At 51.0% G+C, this 18,330-nt stretch overlaps 2 protein-coding genes across 3 annotated transcripts in view; one reads left to right on the top strand and one right to left on the bottom strand.

Annotated features, from left to right (window-relative positions):
- TBCD (tubulin folding cofactor D) overlaps window positions 1-18,330 on the top strand; it is a 324,749-nt gene that overhangs the window by 5,471 nt on the left and 300,948 nt on the right. The window lies entirely within an intron of this gene.
- RAB40B (RAB40B, member RAS oncogene family) overlaps window positions 1,968-18,330 on the bottom strand; it is a 51,365-nt gene continuing 35,002 nt past the window's right edge. Inside the window, exons 3-8 of one of the 2 annotated variants that reach the window (XR_008869228.1) lie at window positions 14,034-14,094; window positions 10,910-10,970; window positions 7,828-7,905; window positions 4,880-5,102; window positions 2,607-3,539; window positions 1,968-2,452 (exon numbers count right to left, since the gene is read on the bottom strand). Coding sequence is in view for 1 of the 2 variants with exons in the window: in XM_056553211.1 (XP_056409186.1) it covers window positions 3,268-3,539; window positions 4,880-5,102; window positions 7,828-7,905; window positions 10,910-10,970; window positions 14,034-14,094 (695 nt within the window). In the remaining variant the exon portion in view is untranslated. Of the gene's footprint in view, window positions 3,540-4,879; window positions 5,103-7,827; window positions 7,906-10,909; window positions 10,971-14,033; window positions 14,095-18,330 lie in introns of both variants that reach the window. The other variant, XM_056553211.1, reaches the window with a different exon arrangement.

Genomic DNA, 18,330 nt, shown 5'->3' with positions numbered 1-18,330 from the left:
CCTGCAGTCCCTGTATGTTATACACAATTAGTCCCTGAGCGGGGCCCCTGCAGTCCCTGTATGTTATACACAATAAGTCCCTGAGCGGGGCCCCTGCAGTCCCTGTATGTTATACACAATTAGTCCCTGAGCGGGGCCCCTGCAGTCCCTGTATGTTATGATACAATTAGTCCTGGAGCGGGGCCCCTGCAGTCCCTGTATGTTAGACACAATTAGTCCCTGAGCGGGGCCCCTGCAGTCCCTGTATGTTATACACAATTAGTCCCTGAGCGGGGCCCCTGCAGTCCCTGTATGTTATACACAATTAGTCCCTGAGCGGGGCCCCTGCAGTCCCTGTATGTTATACACAATTAGTCCCTGAGCGGGGTCCCTGCAGTCCCTGTATGTTAGACACAATTAGTCCCTGAGCGGGGCCCCTGCAGTCCCTGTATGTTATGATACAATTAGTCCTGGAGCGGGGTCCCTGCAGTCCCTGTATGTTATACACAATTAGTCCCTGAGCGGGGCCCCTGCAGTCCCTGTATGTTATACACAATTAGTCCCTGAGCGGGGCCCCTGCAGTCCCTGTATGTTAGACACAATTAGTCCCTGAGCGGGGCCCCTGCAGTCCCTGTATGTTAGACACAATTAGTCCCTGAGCGGGGCCCCTGCAGTCCCTGTATGTTAGACACAATTAGTCCCTGAGCGGGGCCCCTGTATGTTATACACAATTAGTCCCTGAGCGGGGTCCCTGCAGTCCCTGTATGTTAGACACAATTAGTCCCTGAGCGGGGCCCCTGTATGTTATACACAATTAGTCCCTGAGCGGGGACCCTGCAGTCCCTGTATGTTATACACAATTAGTCCCTGAGCGGGGTCCCTGCAGTCCCTGAATGTTATACACAATTAGTCCCTGAGCGGGGCCACTGCAGTTCCTGTTTGTTATTACACAATTAGTCCCTGAGCGGGGCCCCTGTATGTTATACACAATAAGTCCCTGAGTGGGGCCCCTGCAGTCCCTGTATGTTATACACAATTAGTCCCTGTATGTTATACACAATTAGTCCCTGTATGTTATACACAATTAGTCCCTCAGTCCCTGTATGTTATGACCCCATCAGTCCCTGTATGTTATGACCCCATCAGTCCCTGTATGTTATGACCCCATCAGTCCCTGTATGTTATGACCCCATCAGTCCCTGTATGTTATGACCCCATCAGTCCCTGTATGTTATGACACCATTAGTCCCGCAGTCCCTGTATGTTATGACACCATTAGTCCCGCAGTCCCTGTATGTTATGACCCCATCAGTCCCTGTATGTTATGACCCCATCAGTCCCTGTATGTTATGACCCCATCAGTCCCTGTATGTTATGACCCCATCAGTCCCTGTATGTTATGACCCCATCAGTCCCTGTATGTTATGACACCATTAGTTCCGCAGTCCCTGTATGTTATGACACCATTAGTCCCGCAGTCCCTGTATGTTATGACACCATTAGTCCCGCAGTCCCTGTATGTTATGACACCATTAGTCCCGCAGTCCCTGTATGTTATGACACCATTAGTCCCGCAGTCCCTGTATGTTATGACACCATTAGTCCCTGTATGTTATGACCCCATCAGTCCCTGTATGTTATGACCCCATCAGTCCCTGTATGTTATGACCCCATCAGTCCCTGTATGTTATGACCCCATCAGTCCCTGTATGTTATGACCCCATCAGTCCCTGTATGTTATGACCCCATCAGTCCCTGTATGTTATGACCCCATCAGTCCCTGTATGTTATGACCCCATCAGTCCCTGTATGTTATGACCCCATCAGTCCCTGTATGTTATGACCCCATCAGTCCCTGTATGTTATGACCCCATCAGTCCCTGTATGTTATGACCCCATCAGTCCCTGTATGTTATGACCCCATCAGTCCCTGTATGTTATGACACCATTAGTCCCTGTTTGTCCCCTCAGTCCTCACACACAGGAGACACCTTTGCAGACATTTATTCTTAAATATCGTCTTTCTTCTTTATAAAACATTTCACATTAAGTCACAGATAAACGTCTTCACAATCCAAACACTTCTTTGGCATTTGGGAGATTTTTTTAGTTTTTTTGATTTCTTTTTAAAGCGGGCGACGCCCCTCACATCTGGTACAAAATATTCAGATTTACAGAAATAGAAGCAAATTTATATATATTTATCTTCATCATCACAGAGAAATCCCAAAAAAGTATTAAATAACATAAAAAAAAGTTCCTTCTCCTCCAACAAACCTAACGCGTTGCGAGTGCATCCTGGGTCCAGCTGTGATGTAACGGTGGGGGGAGGGGACAGAAGGCATGGTGGGCGGGGTCTAATGAATACCTTAGAGCAGTGGTCTTCAACCTGCGGACCTCCAGATGTTGCAAAACTACAATTCCCAGCGTGGCCGGACAGCCAATGGCAGAGAGGAGAAGGCTGGACAAGGACCTCTCTGCAATACACTAATCTCTACAGTCTGAGTTAGTGCTGCTTGACTGCCCAACAAGTGTTTCTCAACCAGGGCTCCTACAGCTGTTGCAAAACTACAACACCCAGCATGTCCAGACAGCCAGTGGCAGAAAGGAGAGAGCTGGACAAGGACCTCTCTGCAATACACTATAATCACTACAGTCTGAGTTAGTGCTGCTTTGTTTCCCAACCAGGGTGCCTCCAGCTGTTGCATAACTACAACTACCAGCATGTCTGGACAGCCAATGGCAGAGAGGAGAGAACTGGACAAGGACCTCTCTGCAATACACTAATGTCTACAGTTTGAGTTAGAGCTGCTTGGCTGTCCAACCAGGGCGCCTCCAGCTGTTGCAAAACTACAAATCCCAGCATGCCCGGACAGCCTTCGGCTGTCCGGGCATGCTGGGATTTGTAGTTTTGCAACATCTGGAGGTCCACAGGTTGGAGACCACTGCCTTAGGGTACAGTGGGTTTCAAAAAATATGGGGGCGCTCTACCAGGTCTAATACTTTCCATTAAGGGAGCACAAATTCACAGGAACGGCATAAGCTCAGTGGGCGGAGTCAAGGGGGCAGCGCACAAACAAAAGGGGCCATGCGGATAGGACACAGGACGTCATGTGATGTCTGGAGGAACAAGTCCCAAAAGTAAAATAAAAAAAAGCAGCATCATCTGGGGGGAGACCGAAAACTTCCCGACACGAGAAGGGGGCGTAACCAACAGCCTTTTCCTTCTCAGCTTCCTCAGGGGAGGAGTAGTAGAGATGTCCCGCCCCCGCGGATCTCTCCATGGCTCTAGGATATCTTGCAGCTGTTCCTGGTGCAGTTTTTGGGGGGGCTCTGGGGCGGCCGGATGATTTTGGCTTTCTTCAGGCTGTGCCTCTTGTTCAGGTTGTTGGCGGTGAGCGAGTACGAGCGGCCGTGCATCATCCTGGCGTTCAGTCCGTTGGCCATGGAGAAGGACTTCAGATGGCTTCGTAAGGCAACCGGGAGGGGGAGCTTGTCCACCAGGTGAACGGGGGTGCAGGACACGATGGCGCGGCAGCAGAGGTCCTGTAGACTCAGTACTGTGGGGGGAGACAAGAGGGGGGGGTAAGATGGCGACCTGACTAATTACAGTTTTTGGTCATGTGACCTTCGGATGGGCGATGTTTATAAACACTATGCATTCAAGAGCTGCTATTGCACACAGTGACCTGCAGGTGGCAGCAGCGTACCAGCGTATGTGATCACAATGGTGACGTCTTCGCTGCGGTAAATCAGCAACCGGCGCGCTGCAGGGATTCTGTTTGGTCACGTGACCGACGGATGCCCCGGGAACATTACGCTTATACAGGGGCGTGATGGGACGCACTTGGGACCTCTGTCAAATATGCCGTTCAGGATGAGGAAAGCTGGGTCACTACGGCTGGGTGGAAGTTCTCAACAAGGATTTCCCATTACCTAAGCAGCTGATATGTGGATATGTAATGAATTCCAATTACTCACTTCTATAGGGAGATTTACTGCTCAGGGCTTTTGGAAAGCTGGGTGACAACTACTGTAGAAGCTGTAAGAGCAGCCATACTGGTTCCTATTTATCAGATGAGGTCACATGGATACCAAATACATTCCCATTAGCCACTTCTATAGGGAGATTTACTGTTCAGGGCTTTTGGAAAGCTGGGTGACAACTACTGTAGAAGCTGTAATAGCAGCCATACTGGTTCCTACTTATCAGACTAGCTAACATGGATTCCCATTAGCCACTTCTATAGGTAGATTTGCCGTTCAGGGCTCTGGGAAAGCTGAATGACAGCCCCTGTAAAAGCTGTGATGGCAGCCATACTGGTTCCCACATATCAGAGCAGCTAACATGTGGATAGGAAATACATTCTCATTACACACTTCTATTGGCAGATTTGCTGATCAGGATTTAAGAAAAGCTGAGTGCCAATGAGTGTTGTAAAAGCAGTTTTACCAGCTTTCCTAAGGTCCTGGAGAACGAATCATTCATTATATGGCAACACGTCCCCTTCTGACATACCCAAGCAGTTTCTGGGAAAGCTGGGTGACCATATAGGACAGAGTTTTCCAACTAGGGTGCCTCCAGCTGTTGCAAAACTACAACTCCCAGCATGCCCGGACAGCCAAAGGCTGGAGGAACACTGTGTGGAAAACACTGATCTAGAAACACTGGGTTCTTCTAATTCTCATCTATCCTGCTTGTGGGAAAGTTGGGTGACCATCTAGGGACACAGTCCTTCTTATTCTATCCATCATTCAAATCTTTTATATGTTTATCCAGACTGTGGGAAAGCTGGGTGACAATCTAGGAACACTGGGTCCTCTCTAATTCTTGCTGTCATTCATAGTCTATCCTGCCTTTGGGAAAGTTGGGTGACAAGGCTGGTTTTGGGTCACGTACCCTTGTTGGGCCTCCAGAGACGGTCCATGCCGTGCCGCATCAGCACGATCCTGGCGAGCTCGGTGAAGGACTCGGTGATGTTGAAGTTGCAGAGCGGACTGACCTCGAAGAACGTCATCCCCAGCCGCTCCGCGTAGCTCTGCGCCTGCTCCGTGGACACCTGACGCTTGAAGGCCAAGTGCAGCCGGTTACCCACCAGGATCTTGGGCACCCCCGGGGCATGCTGGGTAAACAGAAAATCCATTAAACACTGTTGTTATGAGAACATCCAATACTTATCATAGCCTGGGAAAGCTGGGTCTCCTAGGGCCTGAATGTCATTCCCGTATACACCTAAATAGGATAATTGGGCAAATATGCTCTGCAGAACTGACAGCTTTTTAAGATATCAGCTATAATGGGCACTACCCAGCTTTCCTGGATAGACTATAATGGGCACTACCCAGCTTTCCTGGATAGACTATAATGGGCACTACCCAGCTTTCCTGGATAGACTATAATGGGCACTACCCGGCTTTCCTGGATAGACTATAATGGGCACTACCCGGCTTTCCTGGATAGACTATAATGGGCACTACCCGGCTTTCCTGGATAGACTATAATGGGCACTACCCGGCTTTCCTGGATAGACTATAATGGGCACTACCCAGCTTTCCTGGATAGACTATAATGGGCACTACCCAGCTTTCCTGGATAGACTATAATGGGCACTACCCAGCTTTCCTCAATAGACTATAATGGGCACTACCCGGCTTTCCTCAATAGACTATAATGGGCACTACCCGGCTTTCCTGGATAGACTATAATGGGCACTACCCGGCTTTCCTGGATAGACTATAATGGGCACTACCCGGCTTTCCTCGATAGACTATAATGGGCACTACCCGGCTTTCCTGGATAGACTATAATGGGCACTACCCGGCTTTCCTGGATAGACTATAATGGGCACTACCCGGCTTTCCTGGATAGACTATAATGGGCACTACCCGGCTTTCCTGGATAGACTATAATGGGCACTACCCAGCTTTCCTGGATAGACTATAATGGGCACTACCCAGCTTTCCTGGATAGACTATAATGGGCACTACCCAGCTTTCCTCAATAGACTATAATGGGCACTACCCAGCTTTCCTCAATAGACTATAATGGGCACTACCCGGCTTTCCTCGATAGACTATAATGGGCACTACCCGGCTTTCCTGGATAGACTATAATGGGCACTACCCGGCTTTCCTGGATAGACTATAATGGGCACTACCCGGCTTTCCTGGATAGACTATAATGGGCACTACCCGGCTTTCCTGGATAGACTATAATGGGCACTACCCGGCTTTCCTGGATAGACTATAATGGGCACTACCTGGCTTTCCTGGATAGACTATAATGGGCACTACCCGGCTTTCCTGGATAGACTATAATGGGCACTACCCGGCTTTCCTGGATAGACTATAATGGGCACTACCCGGCTTTCCTGGATAGACTATAATGGGCACTACCCAGCTTTCCTGGATAGACTATAATGGGCACTACCCAGCTTTCCTGGATAGACTATAATGGGCACTACCCAGCTTTCCTGGATAGACTATAATGGGCACTACCCGGCTTTCCTCAATAGACTATAATGGGCACTACCCGGCTTTCCTCAATAGACTATAATGGGCACTACCCGGCTTTCCTCAATAGACTATAATGGGCACTACCCGGCTTTCCTGGATAGACTATAATGGGCACTACCCAGCTTTCCTGGATAGACTATAATGGGCACTACCCGGCTTTCCTCGATAGACTATAATGGGCACTACCCGGCTTTCCTGGATAGACTATAATGGGCACTACCCGGCTTTCCTGGATAGACTATAATGGGCACTACCCGGCTTTCCTGGATAGACTATAATGGGCACTACCCGGCTTTCCTGGATAGACTATAATGGGCACTACCCGGCTTTCCTGGATAGACTATAATGGGCACTACCCAGCTTTCCCAGATAGAGTGGAATATCTTTTTTCAACAACTGTACAGGTTTGGCTTATTGTTACTTTTTCTTAATCCCTTATCTGGCTAAGACCCTGGAAAAGCTGGGCGACCACCATGGTGCACAAGTTGTACTGACAGCCGTACTGGTTGATGTTCAGGAGTGTGAGAAAGTTGGGTGACAAGTCTGTGTACACAGATACTTCTGCTATCCAGAGCTTCCAATGAAGACAACCCCCATGGAGGCTTTACTAGCGGCCATATTGGTTGTCTTTTGTACGCTCACCACCACGCCCTTATCTAGACCTCTAGAAAAGCTGTGTGACAACCCTGCAAAAGCCATATTGGTTGTCACCCAACTTTCCTGAAAATCGAATATGTTGTTCTAAACGATCTCATCACGTCATTATCTTGGCACTTCCACTGTTCAGGGCACTAGTAAAGCTGGGTGACCACCACTTTGGAAGCTGTTCTATAAGCCATACTGGTTGACATCCAACTTTCCCATGCTGCTGAACAAGAAACATGTCTTTTTGTCCATTTGACCCTTATCTCGGTATTTTCGCTGCTCAGGACCTCCATGGAAGCTGTGGTGGCAACAATTTTGGATGTCACCCAACTTTCCCAGACTCCTGAACACAAACTGTGTTGTTTACATGCCCTTGACTCCCTGATCTAGGTTGATTTGCTGTTCAGGACATCAGAATGATTACCTCCCCCCTGGAAGCTGACTGCCACCCAGCTTTCCCAGGCTACTGAACATCAAATATAACACCAACTTCTTTATCCTTCACTGGGAAAGCTGGGTGACAACCCCTGTGGGGGCTGTAATGGCAGCCATGCTGGTCATATACTAGAGCAGCTGGTATGTAATACATATAGGCAGATTTGCTGTTCAGGGTTCTGGAAAAGCTGGGTGGCAGCTATCTCTGTAGTCTCTATAACAGCGCCCCTAGTGGTCGGTAGTTGGTCTCACCTCATCGATCTCCTTTATCCAGCGGTCGATGCCGTCAAATGACCAGCGGTTTGTGATGTCATAGACCAGGATAACGCCCTGCGGGGAGAAGACAAACCTGAGTGATGGCTCCGCCCACTGCGAGGGAATATATCTGCCCCCCCTGAGGCATGATGGGAGATGTGTATCACACATGAGAATATCAGCGCTGGGTGATGAACGCATCCGACTGGAATTACAGCCAAAAGATGAGGTGACGGTGCGGAGTGAGTGCAGCTGGTGTACAGGATGGCGCGCAGTACTCGCGGAATTCATTCTCTGACCTGCGGAGACGTTCCTGGCAGCGTGCGGAGGAAATCACACGGCTAAACAGACCGTCCTGTCCCTGACACACTGGAACGCCTTAAAGGGGAACTGCCCTATTTCAGTGACCCTGCAGGTGCCCAATGCTAAAGTGTTGCACTTTGTGGCAGGACAGCTGACAGCACAGCACAGCAGGACCGCTGAGAGCAAGCAGCACAGCAGGACAGCTGACAGCACAGCAGGACCGCTGAGAGCAAGCAGCACAGCAGGACAGCACAGCAGGACCGCCGAGAGCAAGCAGCACAGCACAGCAGGACCACCGAGAGCAAGCAGCACAGCACAGCAGGACCACCGAGAGCAGGCAGAACAGTACAGAAGGACAGTAGAAAGCAGGCAGAACAACAGAGAGCAGGCAGCACAGCAGGATAGCTGAAATCAGGAGACACAGCAGAAAGCAGGCGGCACAGCAGGACAACAGAGAGCAGGCCACAGGATGTATGCGGTGCCATCTGCAGACTGTCAGTGCCTGTGAACATGACCATGTATGATGGATAACCACGACCCTGTATGACGGATAAGCGTGACCGTGTATGACGGGTGACCGTGACCCTGTATGACGGATGACCGCGACCGTGTATGACGGATGACCGCGACCCTGTATGACGGATGACCGCGACCCTGTATGACGGATGACCGCGACCCTGTATGACGGATGACCGCGACCCTGTATGACGGATGACCGCGACCCTGTATGACGGATGACCGCGACCCTGTATGACGGATGACCGCGACCCTGTATGACGAATGACCGCGACCCTGTATGACGGATGACCGCGACCCTGTATGACGGATGACCGCGACCCTGTATGACGGATGACCGCGACCCTGTATGACGGATGACCGCGACCGTGTATGACGGATGACCGCGACCGTGTATGACGGATGACCGCGACCGTGTATGACGGATGACCGCGACCGTGTATGACGGATGACCGCGACCGTGTATGACGGATGACCGCGACCCTGTATGACGGATGACCGCGACCCTGTATGACGGATGACCGCGACCCTGTATGACGGATGACCCTGTATGATGGATGACCGTGTATGACGGATAACCGCGACCCTGTATGACGGATGACCGCGACCCTGTATGACGGATGACCGCGACCCTGTATGACGGATGACCGCGACCCTGTATGACGGATGACCGCGACCCTGTATGACGGATGACCGCGACCCTGTATGACGGATAACCGCGACCGTGTATGACGGATGACCGCGACCCTGTATGACGGATGACCGCGACCCTGTATGATGGATGACCATGAATGACAGACTTAAAAGGAATAGAAAAACAGAGCGAATTTCTTCCAAAAACAGCGCCACCTCTCTCCTCAGGTTGTGTGTGGTATTAGAACTCGGCTCCATTCATTTTAATAGAACTGAGCTGCAGAACCACACACAACCTGAGAACGGGGGTGGCGCTGTTTTTGCAAGATATCAGCTCCGTTTTACTAAATAACCCCCTTAAAATTGAGAAAGTCCGCAACAGATTTCAGTCCTGTGTGAACACGCCCCAATAATAGTGGTGGAGATCCTGCGCCGGCCCTTTATGTGGTGCTGTAGTGCGGTGTAGCAGTGTAGACTCATTGCAGCTCGTCCTCTTCCCCGCGCCAAATTCCTATATTCAGCTGGAACGGAGAAATAGGAAATTGTCCGTCCAGGAACCATAAATCACCGTCCGCAGCTTATCAGCCCGGCGCAGGCGTATGGCGGCCGTCTACTGCGAGCGTCTACTGCACACCGGACCCCGGGGGAGACGCCCGCGCCAATGTGGAAACACATACCGAGGCTTTATAAAGGCAGCGTTTCCCAACCAGTGTGCCTCCAGCTGTTGCTAAACTACAACTCCCAGCAACTGGTTGGGAGACACTAATGTGGACAACGCTCAGCGGCTGGATATGTGGTGCATCAACTGTAACAAACCCTCAGCTGAATATAAATATATATATATACACACACGTTAAAAAAATGTAATTAAAATACATATATCTCAAAAAAATAAAGTAAAAAAAACTATATATACATATACGTAAAAAAATGTAATTAAAATACATATATCTATCACACACCGTATACACTGTATGTATTTGTATTAATTGAATTACCTTTTTTGCTGCATTTATCATTTATGTAAAAATGAGTTGTGCGAAAAAAAAAAAGGGCGAATTTATTTTGAAAAACGGCGCTACCCCTGTCCTCAGGTTGTGTGTGGTATTGCAGCTCGGTTCCATTGAGGTAAATGAAGCCAGGTTGTAATACCGCACACAACCTGAAGACACAAGCGGCGCTGTTTTGGAATAATAATAATAATTCACGCGTACAGTATCCTGCTCATATTTGAAGCTGCAGATTTCGATGTAAACCTGCTGACTGAACACTGCTTCACATCAGGATACTGTACGTGTGAATACACCCTTAAAGGGGTACGCCGCAGCTCGGGGTTTGGAACAAACTGTTCCGAACGCTGGGAGCTCGTGATGTCATAGCCCCACTCCCTCATAATGTCAGGCTCCGCCCCCTCAATGCAAGTTTATGGGAGGGGGCGTGACACCGTCACGCCCCCTCCCATAAACTTGCATTGAGGGGGTGGGGCGTGACGTCATGAAGGGGTGGGGCTATGATGTCACGAGCTCCCAGCGTTCTAAACAGTTTGTTCCATACGCTGAGCAGCGGAGTACCCCTTTAAGGTGCATTGTCTCAGCCCCGCCCCCTGCGCCCTGTCACGTGACCTCACCTGAGCTCCTCTGGAATATGAACGAAATATAGTGCAAAATCTTCCTTGTCCTGAAGTGTCCCTGCAAGAAGAAGAAGAAACTGTAAAATCAACGCCCTGACAGCGTCACCCAGCTTTCCACACATCCTGAATGGCTCTTCCTGTGTCAGTCCTCACTGCAGCGCTCGCACACTGACCGAATGGAATAGTTTCCTATATTTTTGGGCTCCGTCCTCTCACACGTCAGTAATGGCGGCTCCCGATTGTCTGCAGTAGAACTACAACTCCCAGCATGCCCAGCTCAGGATAAGCCCCGATATCCCGTAAACCATGAATTGGCCAATGCGCACGTCCCAGGGAGATTTTTGGGATTAGAACGCTTGGTTTTCGCTGCCAATAATTTCAACACCTGGGACCGCGCCAAAGAATCGCTGCCAAGTCCGTGATGTGAGAGGAGAAGGACAACGCTGCAGCGCGCCAGGACCGACACGTGGGGGGGGGAGGGGGGGGACGCCGCTTTTACTTTTAATGCTTTTCCTTTTCATTATTACTATATTTTTTATAATTTTTTCCGATGCTTATTATTATTTATGATTTACTATGACACTGATATAGTTAATATTTTAAATTTAAATTTTTTAACAATTTTTTTATTCTTTTACATTTTTTTTATATTTTTCGATGCTTATTAATATTAATTTACTAGGACACTGATAGTTACATTTTTATATTTTTTTACAATTTTTTTTATTCTATTTTTTTATGCTTATTATTCTTTATGATAATTATGACACTGATATAGTGAACATTTTTTTCCACACTTATTATTATTATTATTTATGATTTACTATGACACTGATAGTTTGATAGTTAATATATATATATATATTTTAATTTTTTTATGCTTATTATTATTATTGATGATTATTATGACACTGATATAATGAACATTTTTTCCACACTTCTTATTATTTATGATTTACTATGACACTGATATAGTTAATATTTTCAATATTTTTATAACTATTATTCTATTATTTTACTTGACCATTCTGTTTGTTGCTTTTTGTTTTTCAGTATTTTTTTTACTTTTATAATTTACAATGAGGAATCAAGCTGTGGAGTTGTAGTCATGTATGGACCCATAGAGAGTCAATGATTGTTGGGGGCGGAGTTTAGCAATTAGTACAGAACCCTAGGAGGTCGAAGGCTACTAGAGCATGCTGGGAGTTGTAGTTGTGCAACCAGTATAAACCCATAGGACGCTAAAGACAGTCAGGGCATGCTGGGAGTTGTAGTTTTGCAACCAGTATGGACTCCTAGTAGGTTAAAGGCTGTCTGGGCATGCTGGGAGTTGTAGTTTTGCAACCAGTATGGGCTCATAGTAGGTCTGGGCATGCTGGGAGTTGTAGTTTTACAACAGCTGGAGGCACGCTGTATGGAAACCACTGCTGTAGTGGTGTCTCTTCTCTCTGCGGCTGGGCGGTGCAGCGTCTCCTGTGCCCGGGGCTCGGTTGGCACACGGCGCCCGCTCCCTCCCTGATCCATGAGAAAGTGAAGGATTTCATAACCACCGTGTGTACACGGAGCCTTGGAACTCTGCTTTTTATTTTCTTGCCATTTTCAAGACCTCTGCTTACTGTCAGTGAATGGGATTATCCATTTCACCACCCAGACAGGCCATATATACCGGGCCCTTCTCACAGCTGAGGATTTGTTACAGTTACACCCTATCTCAGATCTCGCTCCCGTCCTGATTTTCGTGACAGTGTATCAGTGCAGGTCTACTAATGGCCTATTAATGTTTAATCCGGGGGGGTCCGACCTCTGGGGCCCCTCCTATTCTGGGTAGTCCCGGTGAACCCTTTTATGGCCGTTTGGCAGTAAAGCAGTGGTCTGCAAACTTTGACCCTCCAGATGTTGCAAAACGACAACTCCCAGCATGTCCGGACAGCCGTTTTGCAACATCTGGAGGCCCAAAGTTTGCAGACCACTGCTAGACTGCAAACAAGCAACACTTCTCCACTTTGATCCCATTGAGCGGGGAAGCTAGCAGCAAGTGCTTGATTTTCCTGCAGCGCCCCCTGAGGGGTAATGAAGTATTACACAGAATCCACCAGTGAAATCAATGGCTCGTCCATACACCGCACGCGATGAGAGGCTCTTTGTATCCTTTAAGGCATTGTTTCCCATCCAGGGTGCCTCCAGCTGTTGCAAAATTACAACTCTCAGCATGCCCGGACAGCCACTTAGAGGCAAAGGTGGAATATCGTCCATGCCAGAGAGGAGAAGGCTGGACAAAGACCTCTCTGCGATACACTTTTTTCCGTTCTCTGTTGCAAAACTACAACTCTCAGCATGCCTGGACAGCCACTGAGAGGGAAAGGTAGAATATTGTCCATGCCAGAGGGGAGAAGGCTGGACAAGAACCTCTCTGCAATACGCTTTTTTCGTTCTCTGTAGCAAAACTACAACTCTCAGCATGCCCGGACAGCCACTGACAGGGAAAGGTAGAATATTGTCTATGCCAGAGAGAAGAAGGCTGGACAAGGACCACTCTGCGATACGCTTTTTTTCTATCTCTGTTGCAAAACTACAACTCTCAGCATGCCCGCACAGCCACTGAGAGGGAAAGGTAGAATATTGTCCATGCCAGAGGGGAGAAGGCTGGACAAGAACCTCTCTGCAATACGCTTTTTTCGTTCTCTGTAGCAAAACTACAACTCTCAGCATGCCCGGACAGCCACTGAGAGGGAAAGGTAGAAAATAATCCATGCCAGAGAGGAGAAGGCTGGACAAGGACCTCTCTGAGATACGCTTTTTTCGTTCTCTGTAGCAAAACTACAACTCTCAGCATGCCCGGACAGCCACTGAGAGGGAAAGGTAGAATATAATCCATGCCAGAGAGGAGAAGGCTGGACAAGGACCTCTCTGCGATACGCTTTTTTCGTTCTCTGTAGCAAAACTACAACTCTCAGCATGCCCGGACAGCCTTTGGCTGTCCGGGCATGCTGTGAGTTGTTGTTTTGAAACAGCTGTAACCCCCTGGTTGGGAAACACTGCTGTAGAATTTGCCTAAATGTTCCCCACATTTTTTTTGCCACAATATGGCAGCCGGCGCAGTATGAAGAATAAAGAGACTCACCAGAGCTGTAGTTTTATGCGGCGTCCGTCCAGTAATATGGTGGTGGTCTTGTAGTCAATGCCTGGAAGAAAAACAAAAAACACCCAGTTAGTACAGGTCTGGACAGTGTACGCAGCAACAATGCAGAGCTATGAGTAGGACGTGTTCTGTATGGTGACGCCAGGGCAGCGCAATTCCCATAATCCGGTATTAATGGGGCGTAACAGGTGGCGGATTATCAGGGAATTCACATTATAACTCCCAGAATGCCGCTGTCACAGGGCATGCTGGGAGTGGTGTCAGCGCCCGCTGGTATTGTGACTGCTGCGTGTCATGAGAGGTGTTTGTTGCTGGTGGGAGTAGCGGAGGGGAGTGTGTGCCCGCACTCAGGAACACGGTGTGATCGCTGCTAATGTTATACCCAGCAGAAAGGTAGTGAAGGCATCGCCTGCGCTCCACTCTGCTACATCTCCTCATTGTGAGACCTACACAGAATCAAGAGCGTCGGGGTGGGGGCCCCCAGCATCACATCCCTCCTCACCCCCCTTACAGAGTGTGCCCCCACTGTACACCCGCTACAGAGAGTGCCCCCACTGTACACCCGCTACAGAGAGTGCCCAAACTGTACACCCGCTACAGAGTGCCCAAACTGTACACCCGCTACAGAGAGCGCCCCCACTGTACACCCGCTACAGAGAGCGCCCCCACTGTACACCCGCTACAGAGAGCGCCCAAACTGTACACCCGCTACAGAGAGCGCCCCCACTGTACACCCGCTACAGAGAGAGCGCCCCCACTGTACACCCGCTACAGAGAGAGTGCCCCCACTGTACAACCGCTACAGAGAGAGTGCCCCCACTGTACACCCGCTACAGAGAGGGCCCCCACTGTACAACCGCTACAGAGAGAGTGCCCCCACTGTACACCCGCTACAGAGAGGGCCCCCACTGTACACCCGCTACAGAGAGGGCCCCCACTGTACACCCGCTACAGAGAGGGCCCAAACTGTACACCCGCTACAGAGAAAGTGCCCCCACTGTACACCCGCTACAGAGAGGGCCCCCACTGTACACCCGCTACAGAGAGAGCGCCCCCACTGTACACCCGCTACAGAGAGAGCGCCCCCACTGTACACCCGCTACAGAGAGTGCCCCCACTGTACACCAGCTACAGAGAGAGTGCCCCCACTGTACACCCGCTACAGAGAGGGCCCTCACTGTACACCCTCTACAGAGAGAGCCCCCACTGTACACCCTCTACAGAGAGAGAGCGCCCCCACTGTACACCCGCTACAGAGAAAGTGCCCCCACTGTACACCCGCTACAGAGAGAGCGCCCCCACTGTACACCCGCTACAGAGAGAGCGCCCCCACTGTACACCCGCTACACAGAGAGCGCCCCCACTGTACACCCGCTACAGAGAGAGCGCCCCCACTGTACACCCGCTACAGAGAGAGCGCCCCCCACTGTACACCCGCTACAGAGAGAGTGCCCCCACTGTACACCCGCTACAGAGAGAGTGCCCCCACTGTACACCCGCTACAGAGAGAGTGCCCCCACTGTACACCCGCTACAGAGAAAGTGCCCCCACTGTACACCCGCTACAGAGAGAGTGCCCCCACTGTACACCCGCTACAGAGAAAGTGCCCCCACTGTACACCCGCTACAGAGAAAGTGCCCCCACTGTACACCCGCTACAGAGAAAGTGCCCCCACTGTACACCTGCTACAGAGAAAGTGCCCCCACTGTACACCCGCTACAGAGAGAGCGCCCCCACTGTACACCCGCTACAGAAGGCGCCCCCACTGTACACCCGCTACAGAGAGAGCGCCCCCCACTGTACACCCGCTACAGAGGGCGCCCCCACTGTACACCCGCTACAGAGAAAGTGCCCCCACTGTACACCCGCTACAGAGAGCGCCCCCACTGTACACCCTCTACAGAGAGAGCGCCCCCACTGTACACCCGCTACAGAGAGGGCCCCCACTGTACACCCGCTACAGAGAGAGCGCCCCCACTGTACACCCGCTACAGAGAAAGTGCCTCCACTGTACACCCGCTACAGAGAAAGTGCCCCCACTGTACACCCGCTACAGAGAAAGTGCCCCCACTGTACACCCGCTACAGAGGGCGCCCCCACTGTACACCCGCTACAGAGAGAGCGCCCCCCACTGTACACCCGCTACAGAGGGCGCCCCCACTGTACACCCGCTACAGAGAAAGTGCCTCCACTGTACACCCGCTACAGAGAAAGTGCCCCCACTGTACACCCGCTACAGAGAGCGCCCCCACTATACACCCGCTACAGAGAAAGTGCCCCCACTGTACACCCGCTACAGAGAAAGTGCCCCCACTGTACACCTGCTACAGAGAGCGCCCCCACTGTACACCTGCTACAGAGAGCGCCCCCACTGTACACCCACTACAGAAGGCGCCCCCACTGTACACCCGCTACAGAGAGAGCGCCCCCCACTGTACACCCGCTACAGAGGGCGCCCCCACTGTACACCCGCTACAGAGAAAGTGCCCCCACTGTACACCCGCTACAGAGAGCGCCCCCACTGTACACCCTCTACAGAGAGAGCGCCCCCACTGTACACCCGCTACAGAGAGGGCCCCCACTGTACACCCGCTACAGAGAGAGCGCCCCCACTGTACACCCGCTACAGAGAAAGTGCCTCCACTGTACACCCGCTACAGAGAAAGTGCCCCCACTGTACACCCGCTACAGAGAAAGTGCCCCCACTGTACACCCGCTACAGAGGGCGCCCCCACTGTACACCCGCTACAGAGAGAGCGCCCCCCACTGTACACCCGCTACAGAGGGCGCCCCCACTGTACACCCGCTACAGAGAAAGTGCCTCCACTGTACACCCGCTACAGAGAGCGCCCCCACTATACACCCGCTACAGAGAAAGTGCCCCCACTGTACACCCGCTACAGAGAAAGTGCCTCCACTGTACACCCGCTACAGAGAAAGTGCCCCCACTGTACACCCGCTACAGAGAGCGCCCCCACTGTACACCCGCTACAGAGGGCGCCCCCACTGTACACCCGCTACAGAGAGAGCGCCCCCCACTGTACACCCGCTACAGAGAAAGTGCCCCCACTGTACACCCGCTACAGAGAAAGTGCCCCCACTGTACACCCGCTACAGAGAGCGCCCCCACTGTACACCCGCTACAGAGGGCGCCCCCACTGTACACCCGCTACAGAGAGAGCGCCCCCCACTGTACACCCGCTACAGAGAAAGTGCCCCCACTGTACACCCGCTACAGAGAGGGCCCCCACTATACACCCGCTACAGAGGGCGCCCCCACTGTACACCCTCTACAGAGAGAGTGCCCCCACAGATGGTATAGGGAAGGCCGGGTCCAGCAGGCGGTGGGTTAAGCATTGTGATAATAAACATGCAGATGTTCTGTCACAGCGACGTGATTCATTGCATTCATTAGCAAAGAGAATGTGAAAACAGCAGCTATTTATACCGGCCCCGGGGGGCCACGCTCTGAAGACACCCCAGAAACATCAGTGCTGAGCTCCGGGACCATCAGAGCCCCCTCTGGAGACCCAGTAACCACCGCATAACTCTATGGAAACTTCCTGAGAAGAGGAAAAAACAGAACGACACGGGGGGGGGGGGGGGGGGGTATAACTGCACCGGCATATGGGGGGGGGGCTGCACCAACATGATAGGGGGCACATTGGTAAGGAGAGGGTGCTCACCACCCTATAAAGATATCTCCTGTCAACTGCAGTACCCTTCTCCACCACTGGCGGTGACGTGTTAACCACCACAACAGGACGCAGCGTATGTGTCCCTTTAAATCCTATGACATAACCTGTGGGGCGGTGTATCCCAGGCAGTGAGCCTCCAGCTGTTGCAAAACTACAACTCCCAGCATGCCCGGACAGCCGTTGGCTGTCCGGGCATGCTGGGGGTTGTAGTTTTGCAACTACACAGAGGGATCTGCTCAGGTGTGAACACAGCTTTAGATGTGACTGGAGTACAAAACCAGCTTGAACGGGGGCAGAGGGCATCCCGGGTATTGTGCTGCCCATTACTTCTGGTCACATGGTCATTGCCGGGCAGCAGATTTGGCAGATCTCTGGAGGACCATGGGAAACTAAAGGCCGCTACTCTGCGTGAGAACAATTCTCCATCCTTTAGGGATCGCGAACCCAAGTATCCCGGGGAGATCCGCCGCCTTTAACTCCCGAGTTGCCAGAAGCCATATCATTGCTTGGTTGTGTATGCTGTTATGGCTGCCATTTTTTAAAGGGCCACACACACACCTCCCAGACAACTGGTTTATTCA

Source organism: Hyla sarda, unplaced genomic scaffold (assembly GCF_029499605.1).
Source record: "Hyla sarda isolate aHylSar1 unplaced genomic scaffold, aHylSar1.hap1 scaffold_259, whole genome shotgun sequence".
Classification (NCBI taxonomy): Eukaryota; Metazoa; Chordata; class Amphibia; order Anura; family Hylidae; genus Hyla; species Hyla sarda.
Note: the sequence above shows the minus strand (reverse complement) of the source record. Positions and strands in the feature narration are given on the sequence as shown.